Genomic DNA, 19,733 nt, shown 5'->3' with positions numbered 1-19,733 from the left:
TGTCTTATGTTACATAATGCTGAGTTAGAATTGCATTCTGTAGAACAAGTAGGATATTATAGCATGTCATATAGAATAGGGACTGATTGTGGACATATTGATTACATTTCTAATAAGAATATTTCATCACACTGAATTCACATAATAGGGTGAAGTTCTCTGTTGCCTCTAGACGCTGATATTGTGTTTTGTTTTTTTCCCAATGAATGATTAAAGGGCAATTCCGCCACTTTTCAACCTCATGTTCATTATCTCCAGCACCATACCAGGATCTACATACAGTATGTGAAAACAGCACATTGTGATTTTCAAAGCCTTCTATGAATTCTGAAGTCTTTATATGGTTTTTAAAATTACATAAATTCTTCCAAATTCACAAAAAGTAACTTTAGCTTATGAAGATTATCTCATACAACAAAATAAAAAAAAGATCTCCTAAGTTTGTGTTAACCACAGACCTTATTTTCGGCATTTATACAAAAACCATACAAAATCCAGTATAGGGGACAGTGGCACAGCATTGTCCAGTTACCTCAGTGATGGCACAAAACCATATCAGCCACACCCACAATTTATAGATCCGCAGACTCTTGCCAACACTGTTAACGTTTCAAGAGAAATGGTTTCGCAATTTCTCCTGGCTACATTATAATCCATCAATAAAAGGAGTGTTGTTTTCACTGTAGCCAAGGGTTTTATTGCCAACCATAATTTGGCCAAAGAGCAGATGCTGCCTTCATTTAGTGCAGGATTTAGGAACTGGAGAAAAGCCATTGTAAAATTCACAGCACATCAAAACTGCCAAACCCATCGCCACTTTGTAACTGTAAACAGCACACCAGCTAAAACCAATCAGTGCCCAGTTATCCAGCGTGTGGGGTAAACAGCAGCAGGACGCAAGGCATTGCTTGATGAAAATTGTTAGTTTGGTGCAGCATGTAGCAAGACAGCGACAAGCCGTTAGAGGCCACACGGATTACAGTGGGAATTTATAACAGCTTTTGAAACTTAGGGCAGAGGAGGATGATCCCATTTTGCTGAAGTGGTTAACAGAGTGTACCACAATATAAAGCACAGAATGAAAGCACAGAATTAAATTCTGAACATCATGACCAATACAGTCATTCGAGGCCGTTGCAGCTGAGATTAGGTCTCTTCCGATTGTACAATTGTCAGTAATTGTTGATGGTACTAAAGTTGTCTCTGGTGCTGAACAGGAGAGTGTCGGCCTGCGTTATGTTGACCATGACCTTGTCCCTCACAAGGAGTTTATTGGGCTATACAGGGTGTTGGAGAGAACAGGCGAGGGCATTGCGAAAGTGGCAACTGTGTTGTTGAGGCTCAATTGGCCCATGTCTGGCTTGCGTGGGCAGAGTTACGATGGTGCCTCAAACATGGCAGGAAAGTGCACAGGCAATTGTGAGGAGGCAGCAGCCATTGGCCCCCTATGTGCATTGTGGAGCACACTAAATCTGATTACACAGGCTAGCTGCTCAGCCTCCACACTGATCCGGAATTCCCTTTCTTGAGTCCATCAGTTATGTGTCCTCTATGGCCAGTCAGGAAAGTTTAAGAGCCTGTTTGAATCAATTGTCACGTCCGAAGATACACATCTGACCACCATGAAACCCCTATGTCCAACAAGGTGCTGTGCAGAATACTGCTATTAGAGCTGTGCTAGGGCAGTAATATCGGGTACTAAGCAGCCTAAAGGAGATGGAATAAACTGCATCCAAGACAGCTTCAACTTCCAGTGGCTTATTTGAGCACTTCAGCAAAGGCAAGACTGTGTTGGGCCTCACACTTGCTTCTGCTGTTCTTGGAGAGCTTGAATACCTAAGCATTTCACTCCAGAAGAAAACTCAGACTCTCTCTGGTATGCAGGCTGCAGTTGACTGTGTGCGGTCATCTCTTAGGGGCAAGAAAAATGACGAAGCTACCTTACACTGTATGAGAAAGCAAGTGGAGGTGCGGGGGTTGTTTGACCAAGTTGAGGTGCTGATCAGGATTTTCTTTGGGGTGCCAGCGTCTTCATGTGCGGCTGAGAGGAGTTTCAATTAGCCTTTTAAAATGATAAACTTGGATTAGCTAACACAAAATGCCATTGGAACACAGGAGTGATGGTTGCTGATAATGGGCCTCTGTACGCTTATGTAGATATTCCATAAAAAATCTGCTGTTTCCAGCGACTATAGTCATTTACAACATTAACAATGTCTGCACTTTATTTCAATTTGATGTTATTTTAATGGACAAAAAAATGCTTTTCTTTCAAAAACAAGGACAGGATCTCTAAGTGACCCCAAACTTTTGAACGGTAGTGCACATATGCTGAGCATTGTGTTAATTCATCTTAACTGAATATTAACTTTATAGATTTCATCTTAAATATTCCCATTATATTACATCAGTTTATAAACACAGCTATTTCAGCCACACCCATTGCTGACATGCGTATAAAATCGAGCACACAGCCATGCAATTTCCATTGACAAATATTGGCAGTAGAATGGCCTTACTGAAGAGCTCAGTGACTTTCAACGTGGCACCGTCATAGGATCCCACCTTTCCAACAAGTCAGTTAGTCATATTTATTCCCTGCTAGAGCTGCCCCGGTCAACTTTAAGTGCTGTTATTTTGAAGTGGAAACGTCTCGGAGCAACGACAGCTCAGCCGCGAAGTGATAGGCCGCACAAGCTCACAGAACGGAACCACCAAGTGCTGAATTGTCTGTCCTCGGTTGCAACACTCACTACCGAGTTCCAAACTGCCTCTGGAAGCGACATCAGCACAATAACTGTTCGTCAGAAGCTTCATGAAATGGATATTCATTGCCGAGCAGCCGTATACAAGTCTAAGATCACCATGCGCAATGCCAAGGGTCGGCTGGAGTGGTGTAAAGCTTGCCGCCATTGGACTCTGGAGCAGTGGTAACGCGTCTCTAGAGTGATGAATCACACTTCACCATCTGGCAGTCCAACGGACTAATCTGGGTTTGGCGGATGCCAGGAGAATGCTACCTGAATGCATAGTGGCAACTGTAAAGTTTGGTGGAGGAGGAATAATGGTCTGGGAATTTTCATGGATCAGGCTAGGCTCCTTAGATCCAGTGAAGGGAAATCTTAAAGCTACAGCATACTAGACGATTCTGTGCTTCCAACTTTGTGGCAACAGTTTGGGGAAGGCCTTCTCCTGTTTCAGCATGACAATGCCCCCATGCACAAAGCCAGGTCCATACAGAAATGGTTTGTCGAGATCAGTGTGGAAGAACTTGACTGGCCTGCACAGAGCCTTGACCTCAACCCCATCGAAGCCCTTTGGGATGATCTGGAACTGCGAACCAGGCCTAATCGCCCAACATCAGTGCCCAACCTTACTAATGCCCTTTTGGCTGAATGGAAGAACGTCCCTGCAGCAATGTTTCAACATCTAGTGGTAAGCATTCCCAGAATGAGATGTTCAACAAACAGGTGTCCACATACTTTTGGTCATGTAGTGTAAATGTCAAAACAGTGCAAACTGGCACTAACCAGAATAGAAAGACGAGAGGGAGGCCCCGGTGCACAATGGAGTATGAGGACAGGTATATTAGAGTGTCTAGTTTGAGAAACAGATGCCTCACAAGTCCTCAACTGGATGCTTCATTAAATAGTACCCGCAAAACACAAGTCTCAATGTCAACATTGAAGAGGCGACTCCGGGATGCTGGCATTCTAGGCAGAGTTCCTCTGTCCAATGTAGAGGTCGACCGATTATGATTTTTCAACGCGATACCGATACCGATTATTGGAGGACCAAAAAAGGCCGATACCGATTAATCGGCCAATTTTTAAAATTTTATTTGTAATAAGGACAATTACAACAATACTGAATGAACACTTATTTTAACTTAATATAATACATCAATAAATTCAATTTAGCCTCAAATAAATAATGCAACATGTTCAATTTGGTTGAAATAATGCAAAAACAAAGTGTTGAGAAGAAAGTAAAAGTGCAATATGAGGCATGTAAGAAAGCTAACATTTACGTTCCTTGCTCAGAACATGAGAACATATGAAATCTGGTGGTTCTTTTTAACATGAGTCTTCAATATTCCCAGGTAAGAAGTTTTAGGTTGTAGATATTATAGGAATTATAGGACTATTTCTCTCTATACCATTTGTATTTCATTAACCTTTGACTATTGGATGTTCTTATAGGCACGTTAGTATTGCCAGTGTAACAGTATAGCTTCGGTCCATCTCCTAGCTCCTACCTGGGCTCGAACCAGGAACACAACGACAACAGCCACCCTCGAGGCAGCGTTACCCATCGCTCCACAAAAGCCACGGCTCTTGCAGAGCAAGGGGAACAACCACTCCAAGTCTCAGAGCGAGTGACGTTTGAAAGCTATTAGAGCGCACCCCGCTAACTAGCTAGCCATTTCACATCGGTTACACCAGCCTAATCTCGGGAGTTGATAGGCTTGAAGTCATAAACAGCTGCTGGCAAAAGCACGAAAGTGCTGTTTCAATGAATGCTTACGAGCCTGCTGCTGCCTACCATCGCTCAGTCAGACTGCTCTATCAAATCATAGACTTAGTTATAAGATGATAACACACAGAAATACGAGCCTTAGGTCATTAATATGGTCAAATCCGGAAACTATCATCTCGAAAACAAGACGTTTATTCTTTCAGTGAAATATGGAACCGTTCTGCATTTTATCTAACGGGTGGCATCCATAAGTCTAAATATTCCTGTTACATTGCACAACCTTCAATGTTATGTCATAATTATGTAACATTCTGCCAAATTAGGCGGCCCAAACTGTTGCATATACACTGACTGAGTGTCACGAATATTACCGAAGGTGACTCCCCTTCTTGTTCGGGTGGCGCACGGCGGTCGCCATCCCCGGTCTACTAGCTGCCACCGATCCTTTGTTCTGTGTTCGTTTGGTTTTGTCTAATTGGTTTCACCTGTTCCTTGTTTGGTTGTTAGGGTGGGGTTATTTAAGTTCGTTCAGCCCGCTTCTGTTTGTGCGGGCTTGTTCATCTGTATGTGTTAGAGTGGTTAGTGTTTTCATTTGGGTTTCTCCCTGTCCTTTTATTTTTCACGATAGGGTACTTTTGTTCTGTAGTTATACCTGGTTTGGTATACTATTTTTGTTCCTGTGATTATTTCTGGACATTAAAGCGTGTTTTTCCCGCTTCCTTTGCTCTCTGCGCCTGACTCCACACCTATTCACTCATTGAGCGTTACAAAGAGAAGTGACACAATTTCACCTGGGTAATATTGCCTGCTAACCTGGATTTATTTTAGCTAAATATGCAGGTTTAAAAATATATACTTCTGTGTGTAGATTTTAAGAAAGGCATTGATGTTTATGGTTAGGTACACATTGGAGCAACGATACGCACCACATCGATTAAATACAACGCAGGACACGCTAAATAAACTAGTAGTATCATCAACCATGTGTAGTTAACTAGTGATTATGATTGATTGATTTGTTTTTTATAAGATAAGTTTAATGCTAGCTAGCAACTTACCTTGGCGTACTGCATTCACGTAACAGGCAGTCTCCTCGTGGAGTGCAATGAGAGGCAGGTGGTTAGAGCGTTGGACTAGTTAACTGTAAGGTTGCAAGATTGAATCCCCCGACCTGACAAGGTAAAAAATCTGTCATTCTACCCCTGAACGAGGCAGTTAACCCACCGTTCCTAGGCTGTCATTGAAAATAAGAATGTGTTCTTAACTGACTTGCCTAGTTAAATAAAGATTTTAAAAATCGGCCAAATCGGTGTCCAAAAATACCAATTTCCAATTGTTATGAAAACTTGAAATCGTCCCTAATTAACCGGCAATTCCGATTAATCGGTCGACCTCTAGTCCAGTGTCTATATTCTTTTGCCCATCTTAATCTTTTATTTTTATTGGCCAGTCAGATATGGCTTTTTCTTTGCAACTCTGCCTAGAATGCCAGCATCCCGGAGGTGCCTCTTCACTGTTGACGTTGAGACTGGTGTTTTGCGGGTACAATTTAATAAAGCTGCCAGTTGAGGACTTGTGAGGCATCTGTTTGTGCCATCCGTGAGGGGAGTAGTACACAGCGTTGTCTAATATCTTCAATTTCTTGGAAATTTCTCACATGGAATGGCCTTCATTTCTCAGAATGAGAATAGACTGACGAGTTTCAGAAGAAAGTTATTTGTTTCTGGCCATTTTGAGCCTGTAATTGAATCCTCAAATGCTGATGCTCCAGATACTCAACTAGCCTAAAGAAGGCCAGTTTTATTGCTTCTTTAATCAGAACAACAATTTTCAGCTGTGCTAACATAATTACAAAAGGGTTTTCTAATGATCAATTAACCTTTTAAAATGATAAACTTGGATTAGCTAGCACAACGTTCCATTGGAACATAGGAGTGAGGGTTGCTGATAATGGGCCTCTGTATGCCTATGTAGATATTCCATTAAAAATCTGCTGTTTCCAGCTACAATAGTAATTTACAACATGAACAATGTCTAAACTGTTTTTCTGATAAATTTGATGTTATTTTAATGGAAAAGAAATGTGCTTTTCTTTCAAAAACAAGGTGATTCCTAAGTGACCCCAAACTTTTAAATGGTAGTGTATGTGAGAATGCTGTTCATTGCCTACAGCTCAGCGTTCAACACCATAGAGCCCACAAAGCTCATCACTAAGCTAAGGACCTTGGGACTAAACACCTCCCTCAGCAACTGGATCCTGGACTTCCTGACAGGCCGCCCCCAGGTGGTAAGGGTAAGCAACAACACATCTGCCACGCTGATCCTCAACATTGGGTCCCCTCAGGGGTGCGTGCTTAGCCCCTCCTGTACTCCCTGTTCACCCACGACATCGTGGCCAAGCACCTTAAGTTTGCTGACGACACAACAGTGGTAGGCCTGATCACCGACAATGATGAGACAGCCTATAGGGAGGAGATCAGAGACCTGGCAGTGTGGTGCCAGGACAACAACCTCTCTCTCAATGTGAGCAAGATAAAGGAGCTGATCGTGGACTACAGGAAAAGGAGGGCCAAACAGGCCCCCATTCACATCGACGGGGCTGTAGTGGAGCGGGTCGAGAGTTTCAAGTTACTTGGTGTCCACATCACCAACAAACTATTATGGTCCAAACACACCAACAAAGTTGCGAAGAGGGCACAACAAAACCTTTTCCCCCTCAGGAGAGTGAAAAGTTTTGGCATGGGTCCCCAGATCCTCAAGAAGTTCTACAGCTGCACCATCGAGAGCATCGCCACCTGGTATGGCAACTGATTGGCTTCTCCGCTGTGCAATCCGGTTTTCGAGCTGGTGACGGGTGTACCTCAGTCACACTCAAGGTACTAAACGATATCATAACCTCCATCGATAAAAGACAGTACTGTGCAGCCATCTTGTGGTCCTCCTGTAGCTCAGTTGGTAGAGCATGGCGCTTGTAACGCCAGGGTAGTGGGTTCGATCCCCGGGACCACCCATATGTAGAATGTATGCACACATGACTGTAAGTCGCTTTGGATAAAAGCCTCTGCTAAATGCCATATATTATCTTCATCGACCTGGCCAAGGCTTTCGACTCTGTCAATCACTGTATTCTTATCGGCAGACTCAACAGCCTTGGTTTCTCAAATGATTGCCTTGTGTCAAATCGGAGGGCCTGTTGTCCGGGCCTCTGGCAGTCTCTATGGGGGTACCACAGGTTTCAATTCTCGGGCCAACTCTTTTCTCTGTATATATCAACGATGTTGTTCTTTCTGCGGGTGATTCCCTTATCCACCTCTACACAAACGACACCATTCTGTATACATCTGGCCCTTCTTTGGACACCGTGTTAACTAACCTCCAAACGAGCTTCAATGCCATACAACATTCCTTCCGTGGCCTCCAACTGCTCTTAAACGCTAGTAAAACCAAATGCATGCTTTTCAACCGTTCGCTGCCCGCACCCGCCCGCCCGACTAGCATCACTACTCTGGATGGTTCTGACTTAGAATATGTGGACAACTACAAATACGTAGGTGTCTGGCTAGACTGTAAACTCTCCTTCCAGACTAAACATCTCTAATCCAAAATGAAATCTAGTATCGGCTTCCTATATCGCAACAAAGCCTCCTTCACTCACGCCGCCAAACATACCCTGGTAAAACTGACTATCCTACCGATCCTCGACTTCGGCGATGTAATTTACAAAATAGCTTCCAATACTCTACTTAGCAAACTGGATGCAGTCTATCACAGTGCCATCTGTTTTGTCACCAAAGCCCCTTATACCACCCACCACTGTGACCTGTATGCTCTAGTCAGCTGGCCCTCATCACATATTCGTCGCCAGACCCACTGGCTCCAGGTCATCTATAAGTCTATGCTAGGTAAAGCTCCGCCTTATCTCAGCTCACTGGTCACAATGACAACAACCACCCGTAGCACGCGCTCCAGCATGTATATCTCACTGGTCATCCCCAAAGCCATCATCTCCTTTGGCTGCCTTTCCTTCCAGTTCTCTGCTGCCAATGACTGGAACGAATTGCAAAAACCGCTGAAGCTGGACACTATACTATATTTCCCTCACTAACTTTAAACATCAGCTATCTGAGCAGCTCAACGATTGCTGCAGCTGTACATAGCCCATCTGTAGATAGCCCACCAAATCTACCTACCTCATCCCCATATTGTTTTTATTTACTTTTCTGCTCTTTTGCAAACCAGTATTTCTACTTGCCCATCACCATCTGCTCATCTATCACTCCCGTGGTAATTTGCTAAATTGTAATTACTTCACCACTATGGTCTTTTTATTGCCTTACCTACTCACGCCATTTGCACACACTGTATATAGACTTTATTTTTTTCTATTGTGTTATTAACTGTACGCTTGTTTATTCCATGTGTAACTCTGTGTTGTTGTTTGTGTCGCACTGCTTTGCTCTCTCTTGGCCAGGTCGCAGTTGTAAATGAGAACTTGTTCTCATCTAGCTTACCTGGTTAGATAAAGGTGAAATAAAAAAATTATAAAAAAATCTGACAGTAAGGGTAGTGCGTATGGCCCAGTACATCACTGCAACCAAGCTTCGTGATATCCAGGACATATATACTAGGTGGTGTCAGAGGAAGGCCCCAAAAAATGGTCAAAAACTCCTGTCTCTCAAGTCATAGACGGTTCTCTCTGCACAGCAAGCAGTACCAGAGCACCAAGTCTAGGACCAAAAGGCTCCTTAACAGCTTCTACCCTCAAGCCATAAGACTGCTGAAAAACTAATCAAATGACCAACTGGACTATTTTACATTGACCCTTTGTTTTTACACTGCTGCTACTCGCTGTTTATCTATGCATAGTCACTTTACAAATTACCTCCACTAACCTGTACCCCAGCACATTGACTCGGTCTGGTACCTACTGTTTATAGCCTCCTTATTGTTATGTACATTTATTGTGTTACTTTTTGATTGATTTAGATGTTTATCTTATTTAGTAAATATTTGATTAACTCTATTTCTTGAACTGCATTGTTGGTTAAGGGCTTGTTAGTAAGCATTTCACAGTAAGCTCTACACTTGTTGTGTTCATCACGTGTCAAATTAAATTAGATGTGATATATAATGTCACGTTCGTTATAAAGATCGGACCAAGGCGCAGCGTGGTGTGCGTTCATTCTTATTTATTTAAAGAATGACCACTGAACAAACAAAATAACAAAACGTGAAGCTATACAAACGAGTGCTGACATGCAACTCCACATAGACAAGATCCCACAAAACACAAAAAAAGAAATGGCTACCTAAATATGATCCCCAATCAGAGACAACGATAAACAGCTGTCTCTGATTGAGAACCATATCAGGCCAACATAGAAATACAAAACCCCCTAGACCTACAACAACTCTAAACATACAAAACCCCTAGACAATGTAAAACTAGCGCACCCACCCTAGTCACACCCTGACCTAACCAATATATAAAGAAAACAGAGATATCTAAGGTCAGGGCGTGACACATAAACCCTTCTCATAAAACATTATAAAGGATTACACATGCTTAGAACAAGAAATAAAGGAGTGTATACATCGATTATGCTGGTATTGGTTTTAAATGTGTATTACATCAAATTATTTTCAAATGCAGGCCTATAGCGTCAGAGACACACGTAGCCTAGCGCTGGCCTTAAGGCTAAAACGTTTTCCGGGGGGAAAAAATAGCCTACATCACAGGCATCTGGTCCCTCTCCTAGAGTGAATTCAAATTCAAACAAATCTCAACCTATGGACTTGCAAATTAATAAAGACTTCGTAATGAGTATATTTTGGGCATTTTACTGAATAGTTTGCTAGTGTAGTTCCCTAGTAGACTAGGATTTCCTCGTCGTGACTTTTATTATTGAGGAAGCTACAGGTTCACGAGCTGTCATATTACTGCCATAAAGTGTAGTACAGAGTGAATTCAACTCTCGGGAGCCTACGTCAAACTGATGGTCACGGCCAGCATGCCACCACCACATAGCAGAGGAAAAGATGATCTTACCGTGTTTTATTTTTAAAATCTTTAAACTATACTGAGTTTTGCAACAAATAAATAGAGTATTTGTAAATTGCTTTTTTTTAATACCATCGGTTTACGTAAACGGTTGTGTGTTTTGGTTCGGCATATGACAACCGCAGTATGCTCGACTCATCTCTCAACTCTAGGCTGCGGAGGAAAGGCTGCACCTTGGTTGTAGTTTTAGGTGTTATTAATCTCTTAGTGGCTTTATTTTATTTCATGGGTTACTCGAATGGGTTCTCACCAAACCAACATATACAGACACAAACGCGAATTGAAACTGATTTTATTACCGTGACACTTCCACCGGAAGATATTGGACATCACGACCTTAATAACAGCTTTGTAACATTGCAAACTCCGAAGCTTCACGATATACATTTACCCAATACAACTACTACAACAACTAATAACACTACTACTACTACTACTACTACTACTACTACAACTTCGTGGAAAAAGTTAGAAAAATGTCCTGATCCGTCTCCACATCTTGGTAAGTAGCCTATGATTTCATCAATTCATTTTAATGCAAGGACTGTTATTTAATCAAACATGCACAGCAGAAACATTACATTATACTGAATTATACATGCAACTGTTATAAATATGTAAGAGGAGTCTTTATAACACCTTATTAGGCTATTTCTATGCAGATTTTCTTTCTCTCAAATTCTTCTGTCATGCACATATTGACTATTCCCCCCCTAATCCAACATGAAACCTAAATCCAGGTAGTTTGGCCTCCCAGGGAAATACATTCAAACTTTTTATATTTAATCAAACTGTTTTGCCAAAAATAACAAGTAAATAAACATGCTGCATATCCTTGAAATATATATAATTATCAGCTGTTGAGCATGAAAAACCCAGCAGTGTTGCAGTTCTTGATACAAACCGGTGAGTCTGGCACCTACTAGGCAAGCCGGTGAGTCTGGCACCTACTAGGCAAGCCGGTGAGTCTGGCACCTACTAGGCAAGCCGGTGAGTCTGGCACCTACTAGGCAAGCCGGTGAGTCTGGCACCTACTAGGCAAGCCGGTGAGTCTGGCACCTACTAGGCAAGCCGGTGAGTCTGGCACCCCAAAGGCAGTTACATTTTTTGTCTTGTCCATTCACCCTCTGAATGGCACACACACAATTCATGTCTAAATTGTTTCAAGGCTTAAAAATCCTTCTTTAGCCTGTCTCCTCCCCTTCATCAACACTGATTGAAGTGGATTTAACAAGTGACATCAATAAAGGATCATAGCTTTCACCTGGATTCACCTGGTCAGTCTGTCATGGAATGAACAGGTGTTCTTTAAGTTTTGTATACTGGCACAGTTGCATCAAACATTGTATTATGTAGTTATACATATATTATGTAGTTATACATATATTATGTAGTTGTGCATCTCATATTAGGCCTACATTTCCTGCCTTTAACTGAAAGTCGATACGAGGAAAGATCTCTCGATTTATTTCATGTTAAGCCGAGCTACATTGTGAAGTTTGCGCCCTGCTGCTGAAAATAACTAAATGTTCTGTGTTCAGCTCAATCATGGCTCGGGGAAAATACTTTCAGCAGCATAGACCATATTTTTTTTTTTTGGGGGGGGGGGTGAGATAACACATATTTCCTCTTAACCCCTGAACTGCCTGTTGCAAAGAGACAAGCATGAGATATCCGTTAAGTCAGCATCATTTCCTGTGGTTATGGGTGCGTCTGTGCGTGCGGGTGTGTGCATGTGTGTTCATTTTTTATTTTTTTACATGAGGTCAAAGGGTGCAAACGTTGAACAAAGAGAGAGAGATGGAGCAGGGAGAGATGAAGACATGAAGGCAGAAAGTGAAAAGGAAGTGAATGTGGTAGAAGAACAGGAAGAGGTGTGTGAGAGTTTGTGACCCAACATATCTGTTTCTCCCGACCTGCAGTTGGGCCTCTCAGGGTTGAGTTCTCTACGCCTGTCAGCTTGGATACAGTGAGGAAGGAGAACCCAGGCCTGCAGGAAGGAGGTCGCTACAAACCACATGACTGTGTCGCCCTCCAAAAGGTTGCTCTCATCATCCCCTTCCGCCTTCGTGACGAGCACCTCAAGTTCTGGCTCTACTACCTCCATCCCATCCTTCAGCGCCAACAGCTGGACTATGGCGTCTACGTCATCAATCAGGTGAAGCCAGAGAAACCAATCTAATCTCTGTGCATAAGACTGGTTTCATCTATTCACTGCACTAGCCTTTCAGAGTCTGTCTGAACAAAGAAAACCGCTCAGTTGTCCGACATTTGTTTATTCATGCCTGAAGGTTTCCACACAAGTAACCTCCCACCCCCTCATTGTAGATAACAGGAAAAATGTTAATGTGTGTCGCAACATCCCGCCTGACAGTTACAAATCAGGGTCTTTCAACCGAGGCTGAGTCTCAGTAGCCTATCCTCGATTCCTTGTGTCCTCTCCTGCCGTCCTTCACGCTCGCTTCCTACAGAAAATGTAAGAGGGAAGAAAGAAGAGGAAACGTAAATGTACAGGATTACGAAATTATAGATTTGTAAGAAATTGCGACGTTTGTGAGAAACTAAGAGAGCTCTGAGAGAGACACTGAAACAGGAGACAGACAGACACACAGACAGACAAAGCTTGCGCTTTCAGCTGTTTCTCCGAGAACAGTTGTTAGAGGGTGGACCGTGGTGGCTATTATTGCCCCAGGCCCAGCCCGAACCTCAGCCCCAGCTTAGCCCTAGCCCCAGTCCAGCTCCCCAGCCGCCCAGCCCCCCAGCTATCTAGCCCCAGCGCCCCAGCTCCACACAAGCCCAGGCCTGTACTTTAAACACAGAAATGGTTCAGCTGTCAATTAAAGTTTATACTCACTATCTGTAGACCACCAGCTGTCCTGCTGTGTTTTTCACAAATAATCAGAGGGCACAGCCAAGCCACCATGATAAACATATGGAAACCTTATAAACCAACGGTTTGCAACATGGAGTGTCTCTATCAAATAACTGTTTGTTAGTTTAAGTCAACAGATGTCTTGTAAACAGATTAGAAACCAGATATGTTGGAATGAGAGCCCGTCCTACAACATTAGAAGAGAAAAGGCTCACAAGGAAATATTTTGCATGAGGGATTTATTCTTCCCTCTTTCCTCCACACCTTTCCTCCTTTCCACCACATCCATCACCTCAATGAACTCTCTGCCTTTCCTAACCTGTAATGATAAAAAGACAGAGGATTCCTTATTTTTTTCTCCCAAAGGTTTAAAAAACAAAAAACAATTAAAGGGGCAATCCACAGTTGAAACAATAACAAAGCAGACTCCCTGCCTTTGTTTTTTTTAAAGGGCCTGGAGAAATGTAATGACTCTTAAAATCATATATGGAGGTATTGATGCAAAGACTGATCATCCAAGATTTCAACATGATAGTTTTAAGTATATTTTCAGGCTATACATTTACAATGTTTACAAACATTGGAGTATAACCAGCTTATATTTTGGGTTCTGATGGGGTATGAAAGTTGAACAAAGCTCAAAGGCATTTAGAAGCTATATTCTTCAAGAATCAATGCGTATCTATCATTAATTTATACGTCCAAAATTGGATGTAGTAACTACAGATTTCCCCTTTAAAGCATGATTCTTATGAAAATGGTCAGGTACAGTAGTTTTCAGGATATAGCAGGTATCTCTAATTACGAAGATAAAACAAAGGCAAACGATTAAAGCAATTGTACATGAGAGGGTGTGCTTTTTTAGCACGGCTGTGCTGCAGTCGTATGTACGAGGCGGATCCGAGTGCGGTAGATCAGCGCAGCCGTGTTAAAAATGTTGTTTCGCACAACCTTGAGTGAACAATTGCTTTTCTACAACGGGTTACCAATGAAATGAAACACTTGATTTTGATAAATGTATTTATAGGCTATTATTTCATACCTCGATGAAAATATAGGCCTGACACAAAAATATAATCTTGACACAAGCCAAGCCGGCTGGTCGTTCATTCTATAGGTTAGGTTGCCAGAGCCGTGACCCAGTGGTGAAGTCTTTTTGTTCTATATCTATGGACGGTCTAAATGTTCATGGTAACGCTCTTCTCCCTTGCTTGCTAGCTAGCCAACTACGGCTAACACAGTCACGTCAAACAGTGTTCCCAGAATAACAGCAAAGTAGCTGTATTTGCGTTTGTTTAAGCTGTTTTTATTTACATTTATGTGGATACATAACAATAAGCTAATGATCTCGTTCGGACACTGTTCGGAGGAGCTAGCAAACTACATAACAACACAGTCACTTCGAACTGAAGCTGGAAAGGCCGCAAGTTAGCTGCATTTCATTTGGTTTGATTCGTGATTTGGACGGGCTGAGAAAAGATGTTTGTCTCGTCCTGACACGATAATCCTCATTGGGACAGTGAAAGATAGAATTTCATATTTTGAATCAATGTTGTAAAGGTCGGAGAGACAGACAGCAACGTATGTACAGTACAAACCCCCTGTTGTTGCAAATCAAAAGTGTCATTACGTTTTGGTTAATTTATCCAACGTATGCATCAAATTGTACGTGTCGACTTGACAGAAATAGTAGCAAAAGGTGAATGTTGAACTTTTATTGCACACATATCCAGTAACTATTTTGGAAGCACGGGAGATAATGTCAAGATGCTTTTTTAGTGGAAATCAAGTTAATGAATTGCTGGGCTGATGGGACAGTGGATGCGCAGTCATTTATCTGATAGAACAGAAAAAAAGATGCCAATTTTTGCGTCATAGGCTTACCCGTGCTAAACGGGTTATTTGGTATGGCTTAGACCCTCAACCAATCACAAAGCTTATTTTGACCAACCCATTTTAGACCGTTTAAAAAAAAGTATGGCTTAGAATGCATCTCAACCAATCACAATGCTTGTTTTGACCAACCTGTTGTAGAATTGTAACTTTAGATTATAAAAAAAAAAAATCAAATTCAATATTATTTCATTTTTGTGGTGTATTTGGATGACAGAATCACCACTTAGGACCTAGCTGTCAGCTGATGACTACCACACATTGATAGTGAACAGTAGCCTACTCCTATGAAGACGACATTGACAGCGTGGAGGACAGAAGTGTGTCCTTACTTCTACAGGTGCTTCCTGTTCTTGTGATAGGCAGCACTTGAAACCAAAATAACATACATTTTCTCTCTCTCTCTGTATGTCTCTGTCTCTCTCTTTCCCTCTCTCTATTTCTCACTCTGACATACTAATAACTAAAATTAACTCTGTTTCCACTCTCCTAGCACTGCATGTCTGCAACCAATCACATCTCAGCTAAAGTATGGTTGGGTTCTTCCAATGCTCGGTGGCTTTCTTCTCTTTCTGCTTTCTTCTTTTGAGGTAACTAAGAACTTTATGGTTCTCTAACACGCCGCTGATTATTTAGTGTACTGCATGATGGTTATGAAAATATTGTTTACTTTCCTCATATGAGATAAGGGCAAGACCTGTCTGGGGCTCCTATGGGTGCCTTCGCAGACACACATTAAGCATAGTCCGAGACTAAGTTGCTTTTGAGACTAGGACGAGGCTTAATCTGTGTCCAAGAGGCGGGCCCCTAGTGACTGTCTTTTAGAAGGTGGTGCGTTGACCTGAAGTAATCTGTAATAGAAAAAAGTAGTGAGTGAGGTCCTTCCTTTTTTTTCTGGTACTTTGCTCATATGCTAATGACAATGTGAAGTTAGCTGGGTGTGTGGGAAAGAGAACTGTAATGGTGCAGCTCAGTAGATCTTCAGGCTGTCAGTGACTTAGATAACTGGTCGGCTTGGTTCTTTTATTTGACCTTTATTTAACTAGGCAAGTCAGTTAAGAACACGTTCTTATTGACGATGATGGCCTACCCCGGCCAAACCCTAAACCGGACGACGCTGCGCCACTCTGGAGCCCCTTCTCATTAAATCTTGAAATAGTTTACCCAACAATGGAAGATCTGATGGCTAAATGACAGCTAAGAAGAATAACATTATCATTTCTATGCCTCCGATGTGGTTGTCCCGCCTAGATAACTGTACGTTGCTCTGGATAAGAGCGTCTGCTAAATGACAAAACTTTGCATATACCGGAAGTATAAAAAAAATTTAAAAGACACTTTTCGATGAATTAAACATTTTCTATGGACAAACATTATTCAATTATATGTGAATTAGTTGGCAAATAATTTAGCGTACCCATGTTTTGAAAATGACTGTAACGTCTTCATTAGGATGGAGACAACACGTTCAACAGGGCCAAGCTGATGAACATTGGCTATGCTGAGGCCCTGAAGGAGTATGACTACGACTGCTTTGTGTTCAGTGACGTGGACCTCATCCCCATGGATGACCGCAACACCTACAAATGCTTCCGCCAGCCCAGACACCTGTCCGTCTCCATGGACAAGTTTGGCTTCAAGTACGGCACAAAACTCAACCGACAACTTCTATCTAATGCATCATCATTATTTTGATTCATTGGGACTCTCCCTCTTCCTCAGTTCATACCATGAGTACATAGCTAGAAGAGTAGTAAACAAGTATATCTATTTATGCTTAGCCTACTCTTTTCATTACTTGGCTCTTTGTATGGGCCAGATGAGAAATATTTTGTCTTTGTCTCATCCATAGGTTGCCCTATAACCAGTACTTTGGCGGTGTCTCAGCGTTAAGTAAGGAGCAGTTCCTGGAAATCAACGGCTTTCCCAACAACTACTGGGGCTGGGGTGGTGAAGATGATGACATTTTCAACAGGCAAGACAGTGTATTCCAATCCAAACAGGTTTTTAAAGCATTACAGATGAGCCTATATTAAAGTTAGACTTGGCAATGGGACATCATCACTTTCTAATGTTAGGGTGTTAGGGTCGGTCAATTCAGGAAGTAAACTGAAATGGCAATTATTTTTTCAAGGATTTTTCAATCAACTGAAAAGGAGAAGCTATTTACTTAAAAAGTAGAATTTATTTTCTCAAATCACTTCCTGAATTGAATTAGAATTGACCCCAACCCTGAATTCCACAGTATTTCCAACTTGTATGCAAAATCCATTATAATAATAAACTCTGATTTCCACAGGGTGAGCTCTAGAGGAATGTCCATCTCTCGTCCAGATAGCGAGGTTGGAAAATGCCGGATGATCCGTCACGAAAGAGACAAACAGAACGACCCAAATCCTCAGAGGTAAAGCTTTAGATTACAACAACTACATTCACCCGGTTCCCCACAAGGTTGTATCTTTAAAAGAAGAATTTAGATTTTAAGGGGAAAGTTTTTCTTTCTTTGTGATAATATCAGCATTGATACTCTGCCCATCACAGCCAAGAAAATATTGGCTATTGTATGGCCCCAGAATTGACCTATCAGTGCATCCCAAATATCTTCATATGAGGATGGTATACTGATAGTCGTTTCCTTTGCATCGCAGGTTTGACAGAATACAACGCACAAGACTGACAATGAATACCGATGGTATAAACTCTCTCAAGTACGAAGTCGTCAAAGTGGAAAAGGATCCTCTGTTCACGAAAATCACAGTAGATGTGGGGAAACCTTAGTGAAAGTGGATAAATGTGAGGAGTTATTTTGCACAACACTTATCACACGGTGGTGGGCAGAGAAAGCACGGCGGAACCATGGAATACAATACCGAGAATACTCTGAATTCTCCGGGAACACGGGCATAAATTGTGGAAACAAATGGACAGCACTTGGATGAATGGGATGGCACAACAAGACCTCATAAATATCAGAGTGGATCAAAATGTTTGGTCAACGTGTTTGACTTCTAATGGCAGTACAAAGGGGGGCGTGGGACGAATAAGTTATTTTGTACATCATTTGTAATGAGTTGCCTTTGTGTAATTCAGTAAGGGACAACTGCTTGATTTAAATGCGTATATCAGTTTAATAAATATGTATATAGTTAATACAAATTTGATACATTTGTTTCTTCTTGCATTTTTGGCAGAGATATTTGAGATGATTATGGTTTAATATATTTTGCAGAAATGTTTCCCATGTTTGAAACTGTGTGAAAGGTCTTAATCCCGATCTACAGCAACTGTTGGTTTGGTTACTTATACATGTTTCCCAAAACATCAGTTGATACACACTTGTTTGCTGTATTCTGTCCATTCACTACCTGTGACATGATCACTTCCATGCTTCTTTACATTCAAAACCTATTCAGTACCTGTTACATGAACGATCACTTCCTTGCTTCTTTACATTCAAAACCTATTCAGTACCTGTTACATGAATGATCACTTCCTTGTTTATGCCCTGAGGATACAAATCAGCCAGGAACAAACATACGACCTACCATCTCGCTGGTGTAGTACGTAGGTATGGTCAGTCTCAGTCCCCACCCACTTGGCTTATCTTAAATGTGTGGAAATACAGGTGTGGTGGACCCAACCTGTCACTGTGTTTCATGTGACTGAAAGTAAAAGCCTAATGTCTGGTGTTCAGCCATTGGAATAGAACAGGGAGAAGTTATTAAATAAAATAAAACGTTTTACATTTGAATTATTCAAATAATTGTTTTATTGAATACGTTTTACTTTTATTCTCCAGTTGGGCTATTGAATACATACATTTATTAGAATTAGAATGATTGGAGTACATGATTTTATTGAGTTTATTTTATTTCAAGTCTCAAGTTAAGGACTCCAAAAAGTGCCTACAGACCTAGTACTGTGTTTGATTTTCGTCCTGTTACAAGGAAACCAGTAACGTATAAGTAATTTGTGCTTAGTCATTTTAGCTACTGTTGCATCAATATGTTTTGACCATTTCAGTTTACAATCCACGGTTACACCAAGCAGTTTAGACTCCTCAATTTGCCCAGATAGGTTGTATTTATATATATTTAAGACTAGCTTATTACCAGTCAATCCTTCTCAAACTGACTGTAGCTCTTTGTTAAACGTTGCAGGGATTTTACTTGCTGTGGGAACTGACGTGTATAATGTTGAGTCATCAGCGGACACACTGGCTTTACTCAAGGATATTGGTTGGTCTTCAGTAAAAATAGAGGTATGCCTAACTCTACCTGGTTATCGTCAGAGGCAAGCATTTAAAAACACCCTCTGTGTTCCGTAACTCTCGATCCACAAGCTGCCGCTTATCTTTTCTTTGGATTGGTGGATACATCTCATTATTGTAATCTTCTAAAACGAGGATCGTTGACGTCAACCGCCTGT

General features: G+C 41.6%; 1 protein-coding gene across 2 annotated transcripts; it reads left to right on the top strand.

Annotated features, from left to right (window-relative positions):
- The first annotated feature begins 10,251 nt into the window (after positions 1–10,251).
- On the top strand, positions 10,252–19,059 carry LOC124012113 (beta-1,4-galactosyltransferase 1-like). 2 transcript variants are annotated; one of them, XM_046325552.1, is made up of 7 exons: positions 10,252–11,042; positions 12,463–12,698; positions 15,799–15,895; positions 16,758–16,945; positions 17,158–17,280; positions 17,605–17,709; positions 17,954–19,059. In XM_046325552.1, exons 2-7 carry the CDS (start codon positions 12,559–12,561, stop codon positions 18,081–18,083), a joined length of 783 nt encoding a protein of 260 aa, XP_046181508.1. In that variant the 5' UTR covers positions 10,252–11,042; positions 12,463–12,558; the 3' UTR covers positions 18,084–19,059. The 2 variants fall into 2 exon arrangements, with proteins under 2 accessions (XP_046181508.1, XP_046181506.1); XM_046325550.1 differs by lacking the exon at positions 15,799–15,895 and having other exon boundaries at positions 10,262–11,042.
- Positions 19,060–19,733: the final 674 nt, after the last annotated feature.

This window comes from Oncorhynchus gorbuscha, linkage group LG24 (assembly GCF_021184085.1).
Source record: "Oncorhynchus gorbuscha isolate QuinsamMale2020 ecotype Even-year linkage group LG24, OgorEven_v1.0, whole genome shotgun sequence".
Classification (NCBI taxonomy): domain Eukaryota; kingdom Metazoa; phylum Chordata; class Actinopteri; order Salmoniformes; family Salmonidae; genus Oncorhynchus; species Oncorhynchus gorbuscha.
Note: the sequence above shows the minus strand (reverse complement) of the source record. Positions and strands in the feature narration are given on the sequence as shown.

What these genes read in the sequence shown, in the direction of transcription:
- LOC124012113 (XM_046325550.1), top strand. Translation starts at nt 10,667, where the DNA reads ATGCTCGACTCATCTCTCAACTCTAGGCTGCGGAGGAAAGGCTGCACC. An exon ending in TGATCCGTCTCCACATCTTG is followed by an intron (nt 11,043 to 12,462) that starts GTAAGTAGCCTA and finishes CCCGACCTGCAG; the next exon opens with TTGGGCCTCTCAGGGTTGAG. An exon ending in ATGGACAAGTTTGGCTTCAA is followed by an intron (nt 16,946 to 17,157) that starts GTACGGCACAAA and finishes TCTCATCCATAG; the next exon opens with GTTGCCCTATAACCAGTACT.